Source organism: Eleginops maclovinus, chromosome 13 (genome assembly GCF_036324505.1).
Source record: "Eleginops maclovinus isolate JMC-PN-2008 ecotype Puerto Natales chromosome 13, JC_Emac_rtc_rv5, whole genome shotgun sequence".
Taxonomy (NCBI): domain Eukaryota; kingdom Metazoa; phylum Chordata; class Actinopteri; order Perciformes; family Eleginopidae; genus Eleginops; species Eleginops maclovinus.
In genome coordinates, this window is record NC_086361.1 from 14039494 (window position 1) to 14064272 (window position 24779).

The following is a 24779-nucleotide window of genomic DNA, read 5'->3' on the forward strand; positions in this document are numbered from 1 at the left end:
CTCCATTACCAGCAGTGTATATGGCATTTCCTAAAAATAATTATTAAATGAACCAAATCAGATATTGAAGGTTCAACATAGGCCATTTAATACAATAGGATTGGTGTTATCAAATAAAAAATATATAATTGATAAATGGGTGAAAATTGCTTGTGTCAATATTGGACACTATTCATATACCCACATGGCTGGTCCTATGCCTCTGACCCCTCCTGTTGTCAATTGATAAGCTTGAAACATGCACATATCAAGGTTCAGAGAGACATTTTGCAAATATGGCAGTAGCCAGTACGCTCCTTAATGCCTCTTTAATTATTTTGTGTCTTTTTTTTGGATCCTCCTGGAGCTTTTTGGATGTGTAAATTATGTTTCTTGTCTTTGATGTGAATTCATAGTTATTTTTGCACATATGATGATGATAACTTGACGTTATTTGTCAAGCTTTTTGTATGGTATTGTAAGTTATAAATAGGTTCAATGACAAAAAATACACTGCTGTTTCCGGTTTAGTTTATGACTGATATATTGTATTATTATATTATTGACGATCACGTGACATAGGAACTGGCCATTAGAAATCTATAGGAAAAAACTAAGTATCCATGTCACGTCTTGGGAGGGTTATTTGTTAAATGACTATGTCTTGCCCTGTGGACCAATGTAGCTATTACACGTGTATGTGTGAGAATGGGTTGCATGGTTTACCTTTCTTCCTTTCCCCCTCCCTCTCGTTAGAAGGTCTGAGTGGTTCGTGGAAAGACAACGGCTCCGCTGGCCCCTTCACTCCCTCCAGTAACAGCTCCTCCGGGGGCTACTGGAGCTGGTCTGCCCCCAGTGACCAGTCCAACCCCTCTACTCCTTCACCACCACTCTCCGCCGACAGCTTCAAGCCTTTCCGTGTTCCCAGCATGGGTGGTGTGGGGAACGGCCCCTCAGGGCCTGAAGACCCCAGCCTGGATGAGCAGGACGGTAGCAGCCTGCTATTTGATGAGCCCATCCCTCGCAAACGCAAGGTGAATACTGAAGACAACATCTAAGTTAAAGGCTGGAAGGAAAAGGCCAACAATCTCAGTCGACAAATAGTTGATGGCATGTTTACTTTAAAAAAACAAATAGGGAAAAACAGAAGAAATTCATTTATTGTTCAAATTTAAGAACATTGGAAATACCAGACATCAAAAAAACATGTACAATTCTGCTTTTCTTTGACAAATGTCAGAAGTGTTCATGATGGCTTATATGTCTGGTATAAGGTGGAACAGCTTTCTCCCCCAAAACTCAGCTGGTTAAAACTCTTTGTCCCCTACTGCTCCCTCTCGTCGTTTGTAATATATTTTAAAACAAACTCTGGATTTAGTTTAGCTTATTTACATTTTGTTTTAGTTTCCGGTGTGTGATACTTTAGTCTGAAGAAAATAATTACTGAAATCAGTTGAAAGGACACCTATTAATCCTGTAAAATTCTTTATTTGTCCCGCAATGGGGAAATTCAGCAGAATAAATAATTAAAAGTATGTAAGCGTTATTAATAACAATAAGACAATAAGTAATACAACAATAAGTACAAATACTCAAACAAAATAGCAGATATGTACGCCATGGTACCAAAAAAAAGCAGCAAGAGGAGGGTATGTTACACTTGAATGTATACACTATTGCACAAAATGTTATATTTTCAGACAGTGTTATTGCACATCAGGCAAGGAAGCAGTGAGTTGTAAAACTATTTCAAGCTTACAATTGAACAAGTATTCACTAAACAAACAAACAGTCACAGATTGATCAGCTTTGTTGATGTAGCAAAGGATCTGAGTGAGTTAAATGCAACAACATTTGTCTTCATAACTTCATAACAGCCCCATCCTATGTCAAGCATATAAGCTCTGTTCCCCTGTTCACACCAAAACTAGTATTTCTTTATTATTTATTCTGGGGTTTGAAAAGTTCAGTGTGAGAAATAGCTTATTGTGGAAGAGAGGCCAAAGTGGAGAGAAGATGCATTTTAAGATAAAGCCATCTTGTTATGGATAAGGTCTAAGAGGCTTTTCAAAGAGTTATTTTGAAAAGCCATTTTCTCCCAGGCTGCAAGCTCCAATTAAATTGCCCAGTAAATTCCTTAGCCCTCATAGTTTCTAGGAAATACAAAATTGCTCTGTGATCATGACCTTATGCGCCCTAGAAGGCTTAAAAGAAAGTCCCAACAGCTCTGCAAGAATTTCTTTTTCTTTCAGAGCGGAGCTGTCACAGTCACATATTAAGAGGTTTAAGGCAGCAGCCCTCCTGATAACAGGCAGATCTCTAAATAAGAAGCTGTCAGATGTACACAAGCTGCTTGATTCCCTCCTTCTTCACACTGATAATAACCTCCGAGGTTACACTCTCTGACTGATTGGCAGAGATGAAAATGGGACAGGAAAGGACACGCAGCCCTTGTGCTCCAGTGGTGGTTTCATCTTTGTTGCCCTGATGTTATAAACACAACACACACACACACACACACACAAGTTGTTTTTTTCCTCACTCATCATATTGCCTCCTCTCATTTTACCCACAACTGACAGCTCAGTGTCACTTATTATTTTTTCAGATGTATATTGCTCTGCTCTCTCTGCTTATCAGCACTCCTACTTGCCGGTTGGTCGTTCGCTCTCAGTATCATCCATCTATCCCTCATTCCATCTCTCCCTCATTCCATCTCTCTTCCCCAATCCTCTCCTGCTCTCGTCTATGTTTTCGACCCCCCTCTCCCCTCGTTCTGTCAGTGTGTGTCCTCCCTGGACATTTGCCCTTCATAATTACTTCTTAGCCTTCATGTGCAGCCGCTCCGCAACTGCAGTAATGATTTTAATACCCGCCACAGCAAACATAAAGATCCTGCTGTCCTCACGTCTTGTCTCATAATCAATGTAGACCCCGGGGGGGAGCTCAACATCGTATTATATTAATTGGGGACTTATCACAAAGATGACCAATGGGAGGGAGAAAGAGAGACATTTAAAAGTGGAAAGGAGAGAAAATCAGAACCAAAGAAAGGTTGTACATGAAGAAGTAAAGGGGGAATAACAGGAATGAGAAATAGACAAAAAACTGATTTTTTAATAATTGGATAACATGTCAGTGACTTACATAAACACACACACACACACACATGCTCTGTGTGCGATGCCAAGGTTTCACATTAAACTATCAACACGCTCCTCTTGTGCTCGCGCTTCTCTCTTGGCAAGACAACACATTTGGAGCTCACTATTTAATTAACTGTGAAATGCTTCTTTAACACTCACCACCACACAATAACAAGCTTTTGTTACCCAGAGACAAATTAATGCACAGGGTGGGGGGGGACAGATGATGGTTGTTATGCGTGTGTTTCTGAAAAGAGGAGGAAAATTAAAGAAAAGAAAAAAAAACATCTTGTCCAAATGAAATCCGCTCCGTAATCAAAACATCAAGAGCAACACAGGGGTCCATCTCCTCAGGAGTTTCTCCCTCTGGAGCCTTAGGTTGTGAGTTATCTGTTCCATCCTATAGAGTTCCCATACCCTATCCTTCCAAGCCTGAAATGATGGGACAGTTGGTGTCAACCAGTTAACCGTGATGCCCTTCATAGCTGCTGCTAGAAGGATTTGTAGAAGGTACATACTGTCTCTATGCTCAAAGCCCTGAGGGGCAACTCCTAACAGAGTAAACAAGGGCTCTTTAGGGATATCTATTCTTAAGTTAACAACCAGCACTGAGTAGATGTCATCCCAGTATTTCTTAAGCTTCTTGCAAGACCAAAAGGTGTGAACAAAGTTTGAATCGGTCTCCCCACACTCCCTCCAGCAACTGCTGGTGGTTGATGTTCCATACTTTCCTGTTATGTGTGGAGTCCTAAAATATCTAACTATCATTTTCCATCTGAATTCCCTCCAACTATTGGAAGAAGTCACCTATGTGCTTCAGTACAGATTTCTACCCAGGTTTCTGGAGAAATATCTTGTTTAAGCTCTATTTCCCATTTTGATTTGATATACAAAGTATCAAATGATTCCATACCCTGGAGGCTATTATAGAGACAAGAAATAGTCCTTCTTCCAAACACACCAAGCTGAACCCCAATAAAATAATGTTCTATTGCAGATGGTGAAAGAACCCTCTCGGTGTTTTCATGTTTATTAAGAAACTGTCTAATTTGTAGAAATCTAAAAAAATCTGTACTTGGAAGTCCAAACTCTTCTTTGATCTGAGAAAATGGCTTCACACCATTTGGCTGAATTAACTGGTGGAGATAGGTAAGGCCGTATCTCGCCCAGTTTTTGAAACCTGTATCTAATTGTAATGGTTTAAAATCAGGAGTAAATTTAATCATAGCTAAGCATGATATGGAGTTTGCCAACTTGTGTTTTTTCTGTACTTCTCTCCAAATTTGAGCTGTGTTTTTTGTCCATATGTTTACCCTAAAGGATTTCAGAGATAAGTTTGAGAATACTATCTGTTGTATTGTATATTCACAATGTGATATTTCTATATCTAACCACCTGGTAGAAGCATCATTTGTAATCCACGCAACCATGGGCTTTAGTTGTGCAGCCCAAAAGTATCATTTTAAGCATGGCAAAGCAAGCCCTCCTTTGGATTTAGGAAGCTGTAGAGTTTTGAGTCGTACTCTGGGCGTCCGACCTTGCCATAGAAATCCGGATATCAGACAATCCAACATATTAAAAATCGACATCGGTACAGGGATAGGAAGCATCTCAAATGGGTACAGTAATCGCGGAAGAACATTCATGCGAATGGATTCTATTCGGCCCAGCAAGGATAGGGGAAGAGATGACCATCGGGCTAGGTCTTGCTTGATTTGATGAATGATTTGATCATAGTTTGCATTGTACAGCTTATCTTGTGTTGGTGTTATTACAATGCCAAGGTATTTAATACCCTCAACTGGCCAACGAAATTCACAATTGTCCTTAATTTGTTTTGGAATAAGCCTATTAATGTCCATTGCCTCGGTTTTGTTAACATTGATTGTTCTGCCCTCCATAGAAATGTATTGTTTTCAGTTTAAGTTCTTGTGTATCTTGCCTTTTGCTTGGTAGACACCCGCCTCACCTTTCTTTTTTAAACATATATGTATTGTTTTTTTCATGTTAATACAACAACATCCAACAATTTGAACATCCAAAATATGTGGCAGTAAAGAAAATAGTAATTAAATGATGAATACAATAAAAATAATAATAAATAAAAAAGTCTTCAAAATGTAGGTTACAGCTTGCACTCCCAACAACACATTAAATAATTTTCATTATCTCACTCCCCCATTGCCTCCTCCATATCCCCCTCCCTCAACAGCTCCAGAAACATCCTCCAAATATCGTCAAATTCAGAAGCCCTCTTTCTAACAATATAGGTCAGTTTCTCAAGAGCCAAACTCGATGTTAAGTTACCTAACCAGTGGATAAAAGAGGGGCGACCAGCATTCTTCCAACATAATGCAATACAGCGTTTGGCCTGCAATAAACAAAGGTCAACCATTTTTCTTTCCTTGCAAGATAAAGAACAGTCATCTGGATAAATACCTAAAATACATACCTTAGGCCCTAAGGCTTAGGGCATAAAGGTGTAGGGGAAGTCGTGATCCGAGAGATATACTTTAACACTGAGCTCCAAAATGTTTGAATCTCTTCACATTTCCATAAACAGTGATATAATGTACCCTGGTGATTGATGCACTTATAACAAAGATCAAGTATATTAGGATCAAATGTATTAAATTGTATCATTCTCAATCGAGTGTTGATGGTTTGAGTGTGTATTTTTAAACATATTTCACTCCATTCAATGAGAGTAATATCTTCTTGTAGGTCTCGTATCCATTGCTGTCTCTTACTATCAGAGTTTTCCTTATGGTTTTCAACCAACATCTTATAAAACCGGGATACCAATCTTTTACCCAAACAGTTTTCTGTAACATGTGTTTCTAAGATGGAGAATGGAGGTCGTTGCACTGAATTGTTTAAGTGTGCCAGAATAAAACTTCTAAGTTGTAGATACTTAAAGAAGTGTTTTTTGCGGTACATCAAACTTTGCCTTTATCTCACTGAATGACATTAGAGTATTGTCCTCATATACATCCTGTAGTTTTACTATGCCCTTGTTCAGCCATGCTTTAAAACCCATGTCGTTCTTTTTATATATTGGGGAGAAACAGGACAACCCTGGGGTGTCCCCTAACAGTTTTTGAACTACATGCCAAACAACAATAGTGTTTTTTACAAAAGGATTAGTAGTACTCTTCTTTAATGTTTTATAGGATGCTGAGTATAGATAGCTATTCAATGACAAACCTTTTGAAGATAGTTTTTCAATTTCTATCCAGGGCATGAAAACATCATTAGAAAACCGAAACATTGTGGCTCTCAACTGCGCAGCCCAATAATACCATTCAGAATTGGCAACTGTAGCCCTCCCCTATCATACGGTAAATATAATAGAGAGAGTCTGAGTCTTGGCTTCCTATTATTCCAGATGAAATTAGAAAGGAGCTTTCTGGTCCTAGGAAAGAAAGAAGGAGGCGGGGCAAGCGGGATTGACTGAAAAACATATACAAATGTAGGTAGTATAGTCATCTTTACAATGTTTATTCTTCCCAGTAAAGAAAGCGGTAGTGTTGTCCACCTAGTGATCTCTTCCGACACCTCTGCTACCATGGGCTCATAATTGACTGAACTAAGATTACTTATCTTTGGGGTTATTCTGATGCCCAAGTATTTAAATCCCTCTGTGGCGTTCACAAATGGGTGGGATACTACAGGTTTCTTCCTTTCCCTTACATTTAAGAACATAATAGATGACTTTTCTTTGTTCACTTTGAATCCAGAAATAGTACCAAACTGAATAAACAACTCCAAGAGAGATGGTATCGATTCTGTAAGATGTGACAAAAATACAATGGTATCATCAGCGTACATTGCTGTTTAGTGTTCCATGTCCCCAATCTTAATACCATGGATTGAGGGGTGAGATCTAATCGCAATAGCTAATGGTTCCATGGCCATTACAAAAAGTAGAGGCGAAAGTGGTGACCCTTGCCTTGTGCCTCGGAATAGCTCAAAAGGTTGAGAGGTGAGATTATTAGTAGATACCATTGCAGAAGAATCAACAAATACAATTTCGACCCATCTACGAAAGTAATCACCAAATCCAAAACGCCTAAGCACCTCGAGGAGATAGGGCCTATTCGACTCGGTCGAACGCCTTTTCCGCGTCGAGTGATAGTACTGCGGTGTCAGGAGACTCTTCACACTCGTGGATTATATTAGGAACTCTCCTCACATTGTGGAACCCCTGACGATTTTGTACAAACCCATTCTGGTCTCCGTGTATAATGGCTGGTAGAACCCTCTCTAGTCTCATAGCTAAAGCCTTAGCTAGAATCTTTGCATCAGAATTTAAAAGTGATATGGGCCTGTAAGTACCGCTTTCTGTTGCCGCTTTGCCTGGTTTTAAAATAAGAGTGATCAAAGCGCTACGTAATGAAGCGGGGAGGCCACCTGTTTTAAAGGATTCCAAATAAACATCTAATAATGGGGCTGTAAATAATTTATATCTATCGGAAGCCCGTCTGGACCCGAAGCCTTACCACCTCTCATGTTTGTAATGGCGTTAGAGACATCATTCAAATTTAATTCCCTCTCCAAATCAATTTTTGTACTCTCAGAAATACAGGGAATGGCTAATCCATCCAGGAAACTGTTTTGGTTTACCAGGTCTAGTGGGCATTCAGACTTATAAAGGGTTTTATAATATGAAACAAAGGTGTTATTCATTTCTGTGGGATCTGTAGATAATTCTCCTCGTTCGTTCCTAATTATTGATGGCTCTGTCGGACTCAAGTTTCTTTATCTGCCAAGCTAGCAATTTCCCCGGCTTTTCACCCTGATCATAAAAAGTTTGTTTCAGTCTTATTAGACCATCTTCAGCCTTAAGCAGAGAGAGCTCCTCGTATTCTGCTTTGAGGGTCAGTAATTCCTGTTTTTTTTTTTGTCGAATCATCTATGATAGCCTCATTCTCTAATTCTTTAATTTTAGAATCTAATTCATTCATTGTCTGTTTGAATTTGTTAAGTTTAGAGCTGGTGAAGCTTATCATTTGCCCTCTAATATATGCTTTAAAAGCTTCCCACCTAATGGTTGCAGTTGTTTGATTCGTATTTATTGAGAAGTAGAGATCAATGTGTTCTCCTACAAATTTTATAAAGTCAGGGTGGTGTAGCCATTTAGGGTGTTCATCGTTGTAAAATAGTGAGGTTGGGGCATGATCTGACAAAACAATACTATCATATGTACAATTAGTTATACTGGGTAGCAGGGAAGAGGAAATTAAAAATAATCTATTCGGGAGTGGGTTTTATATACTGCTGAGTAGCATGAGAATTCCCTTTTGTTGGGGTTTTGAATCCTCCACGGATCAGAGATTCAGGTCTTTCATATATTGTTGAATTTTTTTTCTAGATCGTGAACGGGATGTATCCATCCCTGACGAGCGATCCAGCTCCGGTTCTAGAGCACAATTTAAGTCACCAGCCAATATTATTTTACCAGGGAGGGTGGCCATCAACAGAAATACATTTTCAAAAAATGATGGGTTATCATCATTGGGGCCATAAACATTAATCAAATTTATATTTTCTCTCAGGAGAGTTCCTTGAACCACCAAAAATCTACCAGCTTTATCATAAATAGTGTTGTTTACCTGGAAACGCACTGAGTTATGAATTAACACCATAACCCCTCTCGAATGAGAAGGGAAACAGGATGCTAGCACTTTGCCTGGCCATCTCCTACGTATTTTCACCAAGTCCTCTTTGAGTACATGAGTCTCCTGAATAAACACTATTGAAGACTTAAGTTGTTTAAGTCTGGTAATAACCTGTTTTAATTTGGTCAATTTTACCATCCCTCTAACGTCCCAAGAAGTAAATTTAAAGTTCTTATTCGAAGTCATCTAATCTTAATAATACACTAGTTTGTGCAGCATAGCATCATCTTTTAGTTGTTGGCAAACCTGTTGGATATCTCTGTGTTGTATTGGGAGTGTGCCAGCAAAGTGCAACATGTTGTAAACAATACACAAAAAAAACACAAAAAAAAACAACATAAAACTCAAAATCTGCCTTACAACAATCCCCTTAGCTGTCAACCTGAACAGAACAGCCCCTCGCCCTCCCCACCCTCCCCCTGACCTTGGGGTGCAGTTAAGGGCACACACTGTTCCAGTGTAACCAAGGGAGCAGCTAATCCAAACCTAACGTTCATGACAGAATTAAACAAAACTAACAAGACATTTGTGTTCCTGGCAAAAGTATATAATCTACACAAACAGATTGTTCATCATAGATCTTCTTGCAGTTTAGCTCTCATCAAGCCGACAGTATAGTGAATACACACTCCTCTAATAAACAAATGAAAGCCTGCTTAAACAGGGCGCATGGCAGTCTCTAGATAAAGTAAATGAAGAACCCATTATGTCTGAGGGGACTGAAGAATGATATAGATGATATACAAATGATATACACAAAACAGAAGTTCTCTCAAAACAACAGAGACAAAAATAGGCATTACCATTTCACACGTGTGTTACTGGCTCTTAAAGCCCGCACCATCAAACTATAGATAAGCGGATCCTGAAGGATACAGCAGATCATTCTAATTACTCTACGAGTCCTTTGTGTTTTGTAAACCTTGGATGAATCTTTCAGCATCTGCAGGGGTTTCAAACTCACGTGATTGACCATCAGATGTCACTCGTAGCTTAGCTGGGTAAATTATTCCGCACCGTATGTTCATTGATAACAGTTGTTGTTTTACCCGGTCGAAACCCCTCCTACGTCGGTGGAGCTCCGTAGAAAGATCCGGGAAGAACATGATCTCCTGACCGCCGCAGATGACTTTGCCTTTGGCCCTGGCTGCTCTCATCACCCGAACTTTATCCTGGAAGTTTAAGAACTTCACGATGAGGACTCTCGGTCTGGTCGATCGATTAGGTTGCGTCCGGCCGGGCAACCTGTGTGCTCTTTCGATGAGAGGTTGTCTTGGGTGTTTCATTCTGCCCCGTCTCTACCCGACACAGAATGTACGATTAAAGCATGTTCCAGTTTGCTTACACTGTTTATTTAAATCCGTCACTGGTTCACAACCTAGTATAACAAACTCTGTCCAGCTACCGTTTATAGGTGTCACACTCTAACAAGTCCGTGTTGAAACAAACACTACATAACAATACTAATGTTACATTGGGAATGCCTCTGGTCCCAGCGCTTCGGGGTGCCACTTCTCAAGGTAAGCCACCGCATCATTTCCTTCCATCTTCTCCGGTACGTTAACTAGTCGCAGGTTGGATAGGCGAGAGCGGTTTTCAAGCTCGTCGAGTTTGTTCGTAAGGAAAGTAAATTGTTTAACCAGCGCATCAGTCTTGCCTTTCTCTGAGTTAACTGTGTCCTCTACGCTGCTGATGCGCACTTCTGCTTCATCCATGCGAGCCGAGAAGTCCTGCACGTCCCTCTTAACGTCTTGGATTGCTTTCAGGACCATATCAGTCTTTGTGGAAAAGTCATTTCTAATCCCATCGAGTATCTGAATAATGTCCATGTTGTGGGCCCCTCCAGCATCCACGTCTCCGTGACACAAGTGGCTAGCTTCACCTGTTGAGTTAGCTAGGCTGTTAGCATCTGAGACCTCCTCTTCTTCACTCGGAGAAAAGTGTGCTCTAAGTTTGTTTTGTGCTTTCTTTGTCGGCATATTGTCGCGGGTGTACAAAAATAAGTCGCCGCAAATGATAGTTATCACTGTTCATGCAGTTAAAGGAACATTTACAGGATTTTACAAGAATATCGCCAGGAGCTCACAAAAACACGTGTGCTTAGGTCGGTGTCATAACCACGCCACCTCACCTTCCCTTTCTGGCGGGGAACTGAAGCTGTTATCTATGCTCTCTTCAAAGCCACCAGACTCCTGCTACAGACAGTAATTTTACCTTGCAGAACACGGAAGTCGCTGTTCTACCGCTGCCTCGATCGGTTAGTTAGTGTTATTGTGTGACTAAAGGGTTAGTTCGGATGTGAACTGTCAGACCAGCAACTCACCTGTTCTGCAAGGTAAAATAGGTTATGCTGCTGCCCCCGTCCACAGCAGTACATTGCTTTACTCCTGTGCTGGTATTCCTGTCTACTTTTCCAAACTCCATTACTGTAGGTAATACACTGACTATGGATAAGTATATGACACCACTTCAAAAAATACAACGTAACCCTTGAACAAGTTTTCAACAAAGTGCATATAGTAGTGCAACAAATTATTATGCAAATATGCATAACAGTCTCAACACATAGCTACAGCTTTATAACACCAGTATTAAAAAGTGCATAACAGAGCTGGGCGAAGAGGCAAAACATTTTCTAGACAGAAACCCCTTTAACTTGCTACAGCCGGTGAATATTATGCAATTGAACAGTGTAATTACATATTTGAGAGGAAAAATCATAAGGTATTAGTGTACTGCTAAAACAAATCAGACAACCGGCCTTTTCCCACCTTCCTGGGAGCCACTAGTTTCAGTTCATCGCAATACAATTAAGTTACTTGAACTGAAAGTTTCTGTACCGAAAAGGTAGTTGGCTTAATATTAGACAGTTATTCCTGAATGTAGAGCAGAAATTACTTGTCATTTAATCAGTCGACTGACAGAAAATTAATCAGCACCTGATAATAGATGAATTGTTTGAGTTATTTCGTAACCAAAGCTACCAAAAAATCTCTGGTTCCAGCTTCTCAATGTGAATACTTTATAGTTATATTATTTCTATGATAATAAACTGAATTTGTTTGGGGTTTAAGACATTTGATGATGTCACCTTGGACTCTGATGGCCTAACCACTAACATAGCTTCTGCTCTACAGACACTGTATGCTGTGTAACACGTCAGAGATTAAATAAAACCTTTCCCCACCAATATAAGGAAACATGTTTGGAGAAAACAATAACAAACTCCTGCTCCTACAGAAACCTATTGCAAAAGCATTTCACATTGTGGTTTGAGGAATATTTGTTGTGTTTATATTGATAATGTCTCTTGGAGCAGAGACAAAATTGTAGACCTGCACCAGGCTGGGAAAACCAAATCTGCAATAGGTAAGCAGCTTGGTGTGAAGAAATCAACTGTGGGAGCAATTATTAGAAAATGGAAGACATACAAGACCACTGCTAATCTCCCTCCACCTGGGGCTCAACGCAAGATCTCACCCCGTGGGGTCAAAATGATCACAAGAACGGTGAGCAAAAATCCCAGAACCACACGGGGGGACCTAGTGAATGATCTGCAGAGAGCTGGGACCAAAGTAACAGAGGCTACCATCAGTAACACACTACGCCGCCAGGGACTTAAATCCTGCAGTTCCAGACGTGTCCCCCTGCTTAAGCCAGTACATGTCCAGGCCCGTCTGAAGTTTGCTAGAGGGCATTTGGATGATCCAGAAGAGGATTGGGAGAATGTCATATGGTCAGATGAAACCAAAATAGAACTTTTTGGTAAAAACTCAACTCGTCGTGTTTGGAGGAGAAAGAATGCAGAGTTGCTTCCAAAGAACACCATACCTACTGTGAAGCATGGGGGTGGAAACATCATGCTTTGGGGCTGTTTTTCTGCAAAGGGACCAGGACGACTGATCCGTGTAAAGGAAAGAATGAATGGGGCCATGTATCGTGAGATTTTGAGTGAAAACCTCCTTCCATCAGCAAGGGCACTGAAGATGAAGTGTGGCTGGGTCTTTCAGCATGACAATGATCCCAAACACACCGCCAGGGCAACGAAGGAGTGGCTTCGTAAGAAGCATTTCAAGGTCCTGGAGTGGCCTAGCCAGTCTCCAGATCTCAACCCCATAGAAAATCTTTGGAGGGAGTTGAAAGTCCATGTTGCCCAGCGACAGCCCCAAAACATCACTGCTTTAGAGGAGATCTGCATGGAGGAATGGGCCAAAATACCAGCAACAGTGTGTGAAAACCTTGTGAAGACTTACAGAAAACGTTTGACCTCTGTCATTGCCAACAAAGGGTATATAACAAAGTATTGAGATGAACTTTTGTTATTGACCAAATACTTATTTTCCACAATCATTTGAAATAAATTCTTTAAAAATCCTACAATGTGATTTCCTGGATTTTTTTTTCTCATTCTGTCTCTCATAGTTGAGGTATACCTATGATAAAAATTACAGGCCCCTCATCTTTTTAAATGGGAGAACTTGCACAATTGGTGGCTGACTAAATACTTTTTTGCCCCACTGTATATGATCTATATGTAGATTCTCCACTGTCCTGATATCAGTGGGAAACTCGTTCCACCAATTTGGAACCAGGATAGCTAAAAGGTGTGTAGTAAGCTGATAGGCATATGCAGAGCAAAGTGCACATGTCGGAGTGTATGGTTTGACGATGTCTTGGATGTAGGGTGGAGCAGATCCCCTTACAGCATGGTAGGCCAGTACAAGTGTCTCTGGCAGCCAGTGAGGGGAGCGAAGGAGATGTAGTGAAGTATAACTCGGGGAGGTGGAAGACCAGTCGGGCTGCTTCTAAAGATTTTAAATAATAAAGATAGAAATAAATAAAAGTCCTGAACTGACTGCTAATAACCTCCAGTAGGTGAAAAAATGTATCAATGAGCTGTTATGCAGTCACTTGAGAAGCTTTTGACATTCTCCTATCTGCCCGATAATGAGGAAATAAAACGTATGTAAATGTACTTATGGGTGGTCGACCAACCCTGGCGGAAAATACCAGCTCTATCACACTTCCTGTGACATAGATTTAATTAAATGATTGAGTGAGTTTTATGCATATATCAGGAGGAGAAAATATCCTCAAGGAGTCAATATGCACACGTTTGATTCCTGGTTAGGAATGTTGTTATAAAGTCAATAATAGAGCGACATATAAACCCAGATGTTATACTGTGTAAGTTACAACGAGACGACAGCAAACGTTGCTCTACACACCACATGTTTCTTTATGAGCTGCTGTGTTTCTCATTGTCACTGTTTCCTGTTTCCTGCAGAACTCAATGAAGGTGATGTTCAAGTGCCTGTGGAAGAACTGTGGCAAAGTGCTGAGTACCGCCGCAGGCATCCAGAGACACATCCGCACCATCCACCTGGGGTAAGCCACACGCACGCACGCACGCACGCACGCACACACACACACACACACACACACACACACACACACACACACACACACACACACTAAACTAAACTACAATCAACTACTCCAGCCAGCTTCATTGTCAAAACAGCAGATTAATGGCTGATGGATTATCACCACGGTAACACTTTGAGCTCTGGGAGTGAGGGTGGAGGTGGAGAACAAAGATATCGGGTGATTCACACATCTACACTGACATTCAATTACACTGAGCACCTACACTCATTAACTACAGATGATGGTGTTTTTTGAAAACTGAAATTAAAGTTGAAGAGGACGCAGAGATCGTGTGTTGCTTTGACAAGTTGTTGTACATTAGCAGTTATTAGCATTCCGAGGATATTATTGCTTTAATTTTATTTTGGAAAGCTCATTGTTTTCAAAAGCTTTAAATTAGTCTTATTTTGTTCTATATAATATAGATCTATCTGTTTCATTTACTTAGTTTTTCTTTTTGTATTTGATTAGTTGGTGCACCCTGAATTTAACATGCTTATCAAATAAAATAAAATAGTTTTTGCCTTTTTATTTCTATCATTATATTTAATTTCCTCTCTCCACCCCCCCTCACTCTCTCTGTTTGCAGGCGTAACTGTGACTCGGACTGCAGTGACGGCGAGGAGGACTTCTACTACTCGGAGATCAAGCTCCACACAGACTTGGTGGCCGATGGGCTGAGCAGCCTGTCCCCGGTGTCCCCATCCATCCTCTCTCCTGGCCCTCCTCCCCCCTCTCCTCTCCCGTCATTCAACCAGCTGTCGGATTCCCACAGACCTCCGCAGTCCTCTGACGTCAAGGAGCCTCACGCCGGAGGCACCACCCCGCTCAGCCGCTCGGCGCCCAGCGCGCTCTACCTCATCCACACGGACCACGCCTACCAGGTGAGCGGAGGGCAGAGAGAGTATCACACCAAGGGATGTGACGATATAGGATTTAGGATCCTGCTTAAAAGACTCACAATTAGATGAACATGAAAGGGCACAACAAGATTTAGAATTTAGGGTTTATCATGGTTGAGAGCAGAGCAGGGGGGACCCAAGAGCTTGATATAAATCAATCTGGCAGAACAGCGAAGGGTTAGGCAAACTAAAAGTAACTAATCCCTTCAATAGTCAAAAACAGAACACAACTCTCCACAAAAGCCGCACAACAAACAAGGATCTGATACTGACAGAAAAACATCACTTACATGCAGACACAGCTGGGCAGGGTGGGAAACACGCAGGGGCACCAGGTGAACAGAATCAGGTAATCAAACAGGAGGGAAAACACAGAGACAGGAAGTAAAAACCGACATAACACAGGGAGTGAAGACTTTTCAAAATAAAAGAGATGAAGTTAGAGTCGGAGGATGAAACCCTCTTTATTAGTCACATACATGCACACAGCAGAGCACACACAGTGAAATTAGTCCTCTGCATTTAACCCATCCTAGTACTAGGAGCAGTGGGCAGCTATCGTGCAGCGCCCGGGGAGCAATGGGGAGGGGGGATTGGAGGTGTCCGGTGCCTTGCTCAAGGCCACCACAGCAGGGCCTAGGAGGTGAACTGGGACCTCTCCAAGTAGCAGTCCACTTTCCATATTTCAAGTCTGTTCGAGGACTTGAACCGGCGACCCTACGATTCCAAGTCCAAGCCCCTACTGACTGAGCCACTGCTGGACCATTGATCATGACAGGGTTTTTGAGAATGACAAAGGCCATAGAAAATACTGCTATTTAATGTAAATGATTCCTTTTGGGTAGAATATCTCACCATTTCCATCTTTGTCCTCCCCCCTCAGGCCACAGCTCCAGTGTCCATCCCATCCAGCAGCAGTAACTCCAGCGGGTCGGCCTGCACCAGCTTCACCCCCAGCAACAGCTCCAACTTCAGCATCTCCTGGCAGTCACCGCCCGTCACTTTCACCGGCGCCACAGTGAGGAATCTTAAATGCCCATACAAGATTTAACATTTCTTTTCAGCCACGTACATGGTTACATTGTGTCTCTTATAATACCTCACTTTTACTGCCCCCTTCAGGTGTCCCCCAGTAAAAGCCAGGGCTTCGGTGAACAGCGCTCCCAAACCATCGCCGTCCTCTCGTCCCCACCCAGAGCCACCACCGCCCTCAGGTACCCGATCCTCCCCGCTCGCTAAGTCTCACCTGACATTTCCCTTTTCAGCTTTAATTAAAGCCAAACGATCTGAAAGCTCATAATAAATATTACCATGGAAACGCATACCTAAGCCAATTTTCTTTTTAATTGAACCTTACTGAGTGAAAAATAACACATTTACCCTAAAACCAGCTCAGTAACTCTTAATTAAAAGGAGTCTTGATAAATCAGCTCGGTACAGCCTCTGATCTGCCAAATCCACTTGAGATTGTATGATATATTTGTTGTTTCCTATTTTCACGCAACACAACCTTGTTAGCTGCAATTAGAAAAGGCAATACATAGGAGAGTAGTTTGACATTTTGAGAAGTTCATGAGAAGTCTGATCACAACTCTCATACAGCAAGCAGTTGGTTAGCTTAGCTTAGCATAAAGACTTAAAACAGAGGGAAACAGTTAGCATGGCTCTGTACAATCATCTCATGTAGCTCCAAACAAGAAAGCACAGTTTATTCACGGTGTCTATCTAATGGGAAACAATTGTATTTGTTTATTCAGTATGATGTTTTTTTACCTCTGCTTTGGTATACCATGTCTAACCACATGTTTTTGATTGATAGTGCTCTTGATCGTTAAAACAGATGATGATTTATAATGTATCCACTTCTCCCTATCAGTCGGAAGGTGCGCGGTGAGGGGAAGAAGTGCCGCAAGGTGTACGGGATGGAGAACCGCGACATGTGGTGCACCGCCTGCCGCTGGAAAAAGGCCTGCCAGAGATTCACCGACTGAACGTTCCTCACCAACTTCACAGCGCCATGCCAACGTGCACGGCTGCCTTTGGCCAGAGAAAAAGGGGGAGGGGCCTCGTTTTGCATGCATTTGGTTTTCTACAGCTCTTCAAATCGCAACTGTCCGTCAAGCTCTGGATCTGCCCCTGTGACCCCCCCCCCCCCCTCAGCTACACTGAACTCCAGCTGTGGGAGGGACCAAAGCGGGGTCACCTTTCACATTGCCGTCCTCGCCATTCCCACCATTCCCAGTTTTGGGAAACCCCAGTGCAGCTAAACAGTGAAAGAAAATATAGATCTAAAGATTTTTCCTGTTTTTTATGTTGGGTTCAGTGTTGCATCTTTCTATGTTTTGTAAAGCTCTGGTTTTTAAAGTCTAGTCGAAGAAGGAGTGTGATTTGTTAAAAGAAAACAAATCCTCACTTTTTTATCCAAAAGAAGATTGGGACTCTTTGCTGCCATTTTTGAAGAACGTGAAAGCATGGCAGGTAAAGGTCGCAGTTTTTGTTCTTCTTTCGACTTGTTCGTGTCTTGTTTTATTTCTGGACCTTTCGGGTGATCTTTTATCAGCGACATCCCAGCCTCTTTACCAGTTCCTCACCTGCTCTTCACTCCTGACAGCCGCTAGGAATGTACGGCTGAGCCGAAAAGGGCAGGACATGTGGAGGGGAGGTGAGGAAGAGAGACACACGTGGTGAATGAGCAATGCAAAAAAAAGATACGATTTACAGTCAGGGAAAGCAGATGGACCATGCGTTCACACACACAAACAAACACAGGTATTCACACATAATCAGTTTTCTATGTCACTTTTTATCCAGTTGATTCATTTCCTTTGCTTTATCAGGGATGTGATTCTAAAGAAAGCAACAACCAGCAGCTGACACATGGAGTCATACAGAACACACTCTCAATAGCTTCTCTTTCACTTTGCAACCAAAAACTCCTTTATCTTAATCTCTATTCTTTGTTTTTGTTGAGGTGTTCACCATGTTTACTGTTGTTGATGTATTTTTTTTTTATCTGTTTTGGCGAAAACCAAGACTGTTTACCTACCACATGCTAAAGAAAGTGTGTTAGAGAAGCTTCCTGACAGCACTGGAAGCGTGGAGTCAGCGGCGTGCGAGGCCATGAACAGATAAACACCTTTCACCACACACAGAGAGACAGATTGCCCTCCTCCTTAGCCAACCTTTACACCTTCCTAAAGGAAACAAAATATCTTTGTGTTTACGGACGCCGCAGAGGTGCATCTTGGTCATCTGTTAACCAACAGGGGAGGGCCGAAAACCAAACGCGAGGCACTTGCACTGTATGTGTGTGGGGGCACTTGGTGCTATTGAGGTGAAAATGTTGCTATCTTCCACTAGGCCTTTTCATTTACAACTTTACGGAGTCTAAAAGAAAATACGAGCAAAAAAAAGCAAACATTTGATCACACAGAATATGGTTACTCCCATTTTGAACCATTATTTGCTCTAAGAGTTTTGGACAAATTGTTTATAAGCACTTGATTGGGTCACTCCTTGTTGTTCAATGTGCACCGCACACTTTATTCACTTGGCAACATGCAAGCAAAGCTTTGACTCGAGCCGTTAGAGTCCTTCGCCACGTAACATGGTTACTGAGAAGAGGAGAGTGGGAAAGGTAAAAATATCTGATTTGTCATTTGAATGTGTTCATTTCAATTCCCGCCTCCTTGTTGGCTCAAAGGCAGGAAACAAAAGCCAAAAAGTTTACAGATGTTCACTCTGTAGTGATAATGGACCAACTCTTTTTCTCCTGGGGCTGCTCTCTACTTTATTACTGTACTGAAATGTATTGAAAGTTCTTTCAAAATGTTTCTACCAACAGACACAATGTGATACCGATTCTGCATTTACTCTCTTTATTATTGAATATTTTCTCAAATGCATGCTCAAATGTTTTTTGGTTTTTTTTAGACATTCGGATAGGACAGTGGAGAGTGACAGGAAAGTGGGAGAGAGAGTCGGGGTGGGATCCGGAAAGGACCACGGGTCGGGAATCGAACCCGGGTCGCCGGCGTACGGTGCAGGTGCCCCAGCCAGTTGCGCCACGGCCGGGGCCCGTGCTCAAATCTTTATTGGAATTCCTGTCACACAGAATTATTTTACCCCAGGATTATTAGAAACCAACACCAGCTATAAACTCGCTCACTTGCCCATTTCACAGTGCAGCCCCCCCAACCTGATGTAAAGTGGTATCTCTGTTATGTTTGCTCAGCTGTTTCTATTTCTTTTTGTAGGTGTGTCATTCTTGTATTTTCTCTAGGCTCCATGTTTATGACCCGTTACCGCGGTCATTACATTTGCCACCTTATGAACAGAAGACAGGTTCAGATAAGACATTGTGAGAGGAGATAATGTACCGTTCGACCCGTCGGACTACTGTTGTTTTGAATATAGGGATAGCCTTAAGTCACTCTTGAAAAAATCATTGTGCTTCTTCTATGTTATTACATTGATGTTTCAGTAAGAAATATTTAGATTATGTCCAAACTGGTTTTCCATTGTATTATGTGAACGTATTATTGTTTAAGAAAAGACAAATCTATATATATATACATAAAGAAAAACATGTTGACCTTTAAATTCAAAAGCAAAAAACGACTTTGATTTGGCTGTTTGTTTTATATTTTTGCCCATATATATATATATATATATAAATGATTACATATACTGTTGAATTTTGTTTTCATGTTCTGCTAAAGTTTTTCTGGTGAGGAGGAGCCCACAATTCTCCCTACAAGCAAAGCCTGTTATGCTCTTTCCAGGCAGGGTGACATGCGTGCCTAGAGATACGCGGTTGGCGGATCGGGCGGAAGACGTGACGAAAAATAATATTTTCAACCAATCAAATGAAGAAAAAAAAACATTGTTAAATATTGTTACCTACATCCGAAAAAAACTAGCACAGTTTGAAATAGTCAAATTTTCATCAGGCAGTAATTTGGCCTAGTTGCGTCTATGCATGCTGCTTTGTTTATTATCAGAGATGGCAACGGCGGCGGAGGTGGTACACGACAAACTCAAAAAGGGAGAACTAAAAACCAAGGGAAAAGAAGGTCGGAAAAGTGCTGCCTGGAATAACTTTTATGAAGTGGTGAATCAGGATGACACCAGCGCAGGCAAGACAAGCAAGTTTTGGGGTTGATATGGACAATTAAAAATGTGAACATGCACTGTTGTGCGGTGGACTTTAAGCAAATTGCGGAATGAACAGAGTATTCTTTAATATCGTGGCTCCATAGTTTGTTTCTTGTATGATTGTTAGGCCTGCTGGTATAAAATGAATTGCACTGTCTGCCTGAAAAAAAGATGCGCTCTCTTCCCATGTAGTCAAAATTAACGTCTTCAGAACAGGCTCGTCCTGGATGTTACCCTGACATGACAGTTATTTAGTGCGCAGAGTTAATTCGCCTATAGTGTGAACGACTTGTTATTATATTCGGTCTTTTTTTCTTTTTGCCAAAAATAAATGCATAGACCTCAAAACAACCAGCGGGTGCCGTTTTGAAAATTGGTCAAAAAACGTTGGTTCGGATGGATGGCGGAATGATGATGATTTGTGTGATGCGGTTTTGGATAAAGTAATAGCCTATCCGCGCATCTCTAGCGTGCCCCCGCCTGCTGCTCCTTCACGTCACGCTCCCCGCCGCTGCTGCTAAACGGTCGAAATCCACAGTTGATTAAAACCTTTATCTTATTTCCAATTCTCCTCTCTGGCTGCCATGCAGGCCCACTTGCAATTAGTTTGATTGACATGTCGTGTGTGTTTGCACTCAAGTGTGCAGTCAAACACTTCTGTGTATGGATGTGAAGGAGCCCCAGGCAAAGTAGCTGCCACTGGAGCACGGTGCTCTGCCTCCCCCCCACCCCCCTTACAGCGTTACTCTCGCTTCTCCCAAGGAGCTCCACACCTTTGTCAAACGGCCTGTGGCGTTTCCCTGTCAGCTGACAAACCAACACTTATGAGTTAACAGTGTATTTGGTTGGTTCGGACGTCGCTAGCTGGATGGTTCTGATGTTATTTTTTGTTTACCTCCATGCACACTTCCCACTGCCCTTTCTCCATCATGGGGGTGCCTCATGTTTGTGTTAGGACCGGCTCCTCCATTGATGTGTGGAAAAATCTGGCAGCCAATCAGATTCTGTCCAGGAACAAGTCCTTACAGCAGTAATTCAGAGGTTGGATATTTTGAATGGCAGCATCTCTAGGCAGCTCACTTTAAAAGAGGCTCTGAGCCACTGTGACCATCTATGGCTTGTAGTAAAATTGGGCCAAAATAAGCTAATCTCACCCTCGTTTGGAGCCAATCCAAATGCTCCAACAAAGAGTTACTGCCATAGTTCTCAAAGCTTACCATCTCTGTTGAAACTCTGGGATCTGTTTGTGGACTGTGACCTGGCCTGCGTTATTGTTCTGAGAACATCTTTGGGTCCATTCATCACCAATGGCTCAAAGATGGCCTCCACGTTGAGGGGCTTTCAGAGACTCTCAGCCCAGGTCTGTCTTTGCATACTTTTAGCATTTTGGTGCTGTGGACACGGACGTGGAGAAATTGAGGTGCTATATTTCATTCTGTTTCTCCCATGTTGTTCTCTGGTCATTTTAACTCCATTTTTTTTGTACACGATGTTATGCTGTACAACATGAAAATAAAAACACCATGCCTCAAGCGTACAAAGTGTCCCGACACCAGTCAGTGAGGGGGTCGCCCCGAACCCTCTGTTCTTTCTCACCTGCTTCCTCATTAGTGTTTATGCTTTTATTTGGTGACCAGTGCTCATTGATCTTTCCCCACTTGTTGACCTCAGTCATGTAGGTAAGAGCAAAACATGGATTTTATAGAACATGAAAATGGGAATTTATTGTATTACATTACTATTCCCCAAAGAACAAACATCAGCCTAAGGTCAACCTAGGTTTCACCCATATTACACAGTCCTCATTCGTGGCATCATTTGTCAATGAATTCTTTACATTTTACATTATTATTTGATTTTATAAGAACTAAGCATACAATCTAGTGTTGAAGACCATCTGACACTCGTAGGCTTCAGAAATAGTGTTGATAGGCCCAAATTTGAAATATTTTCATCAGCTGATATACAAACTCAACTTCCCACAGACATTAAACATGGCAATATAGCAAGCAACACAAACTCACCCGTCGTTGCTCAGAAAAGCAGGAAATGATCACTATAACTGACATCACAGAGTCCATTTGTACCAGACAGATGAACATGTTGTGAGATGTTTTGGGTATTGGATCATTTACTTCCTATTGTGTTAAACGAAGTAGGATAATGACTCTTATATTTTACCCTAAGTATGCCAAACAGGCCATATGGCGTCATGCTCCTGGTCTGATCAGCTAACTTATTCACTTTACAGTAGGAACCTGGGGGAGTGAGCATCCAAACACAAACATTATATAAACATGTGTTCGCACAGCAGAATTAAAACTGTGGCATCAAAGAGCCACAATAGGCGGTCTTGTTGCTCTAGTGCGAGTGATATGAATACTTATGAGGCCTTCTTTTGTGTCTCCCTTCATATCGAGCCGCTGCTCTGGCTTTTGTTCTCTGCTGTGTTTACCCCCCTCCTCTGACGCCTAATACAGGGCTGAGCGTTCATGATTTATAGACTGAATAAAACAAGATAGCATTATTCTGCTTACGGACGATATAAAAATCAACTCTTGTGAGTTACGAGGGACCCTCAATGTTTATGTCCTCACACACACACACACACACACACACACACACACACACACACACACACACACACACACACACACACACACACACACACACACACACACACAATATGTCCATGTTATTGTCCAGCGTAGCTTCTGAGCAGTGATGGCTTTAACAGCAGTTCATATGTTGACAGCTTTATAAGCGTTCATGATTTATGCACCTGATCCTTACTGAGATCAATATTTCATACATGACAAGACTTGTTTGTGACAGGAGGCTGACACTTATTACACCTTATATCATCCAAGTATAGCTCAATATAAGCTACAATATATACAGATTAATAAGTATATCCAAGCTATAGTATCAGTGTGTATCAGTATATTGATGTGACAGCTCTACATTTAATACTAAAACATCTTCTCATTTCTATTTTGATTTGCTCCGGACGTTGAAATTAGAGTGACAGGTTTCCCTTCATTCCCCCTCAGCTCTGCGGTTGCAGATTAGACGGCCATGCACTTGTAGCCGCCGATAAAACACGACAGTAGATTCCCACAGAGTTGTTATCTGCCCTGTTGGCCTGCAGCGCCTGCACACAGACCCTCCTGTGTTCTGCAGAATCTCAACAGTAGTCTGCAGCAGGTGGCACTCTGTGGAGTCAGACAAAATGTGGAAATGACTGGATTTGTTTTAATTGTTCTTTTTTAAAAGAGAAATGTGCACAGTGGAGTTTACGTGAGTAGTCAAAGCGTTGCCTTGCATGACCCTGAGTATGGATGAAGTAGCAGTGTGAAATCACAGATCCCAGCAACTGTTAGTTTCCATGGGACCCATGCTAACGTGCAGGGTGGTAGTGTTGTGAATAAAAAGAGGAGGGACCCTCCTTCCTTCATTCAGGAATGTGAACAAGGAGGAGGGTTGAACAGCGGATGCTTCTGCAAACACTCTGGGGCAGTTTTTTGGGGCTTCCCCTCAAACATGAATAATAAGTCCTTGGGTTGTGTTTCCAGGAGCTGCTTTGACCCCGTTACGGTCATCTGTGGAGGAATATAGGAGTCCTGAATGTGCCTTGATGAGCGTAGAGTTTCTAGAGTGGATCCTCCAGGTGTTTAGAAACTGTGTGGAGGGGTGATTTTGAAGTGTCTAAGGCCACAGCGACGGTGATGGATGTTTCTGGTGCTGGCTGATTTGAGTTCTGCTTTCTATACCTATAATTCAAAGATTTGTGATACAAAGAAGTGTCCTGTGAGTTGCGTTTAGAGGCCCCTTTGGCCTCAGATCTAGAAAGTAAGTTTTCTACTCTTTGCTGTTACTTGTATTTTTTGATCCAAATGTATGATGATGCTGTTTCAATGTGTGTTTTTTTCACTTGTTGTTACTTCTCTCTGTTTTCCCGAAACATGACCTTCTCTCTCCCTTACTGACAAGGGCTTGTAGGTTAATGTATGTCGATGTGATGCTGTCTTGGTGCAATGTAGAAATGTTTGGGAAATCCAGGACGCCTCGCTTAGCAAACAGCTTGTGAAACAGTCAGTGAGAAGATCCATTTTAAGGGATTCCCAAAGTAACCTGCTTTCAACATTTAAAAATATGTTACAGCTCTTTCAGTTTTAACTTAAATATGCAACACAGAGACCCTCTTTAAACTGCATCATCTCATTGGCTGTTTTTGACTTTACAATCATGTAGACCTCAAGAACTCAATGACTGTCGCACTGGATTTTTACGCTCTTTTTTTACACAGGATATATACTACATGCTCTGGTCTAACTGTATTTTTAATACTGCATGTGCATGCAAATGAGGAAATTATGACTATATATACATGACTTTATATAAATGTGCTCTAGTTGTGCTTTGGCGTACATGGCGGGTTGGGAGCAGCCGGGGTTGCCTCAATGTTCTTTTATTTCATTTCA

General features: G+C 41.7%; 1 protein-coding gene across 3 annotated transcripts in view; it reads left to right on the forward strand.

Moving 5' to 3' along the window:
• znf704 (zinc finger protein 704) overlaps positions 1 to 22960 on the forward strand; it is a 56326-nt gene extending 33366 nt beyond the window's left edge. For 2 of the 3 annotated variants that reach the window (XM_063899315.1, XM_063899316.1), the window contains 6 exons: positions 736 to 1013; positions 14094 to 14194; positions 14826 to 15120; positions 16022 to 16156; positions 16261 to 16352; positions 17015 to 22960. In XM_063899315.1, the coding sequence (XP_063755385.1) occupies positions 736 to 1013; positions 14094 to 14194; positions 14826 to 15120; positions 16022 to 16156; positions 16261 to 16352; positions 17015 to 17129 (1016 nt within the window). In that variant the 3' untranslated portion in view covers positions 17130 to 22960. The remainder of the gene's footprint in view (positions 1 to 735; positions 1014 to 14093; positions 14195 to 14825; positions 15121 to 16021; positions 16157 to 16260; positions 16353 to 17014) is intronic. The other variant, XM_063899317.1, reaches the window with a different exon arrangement.
• The last annotated feature ends 1819 nt before the right edge of the window (positions 22961 to 24779 follow it).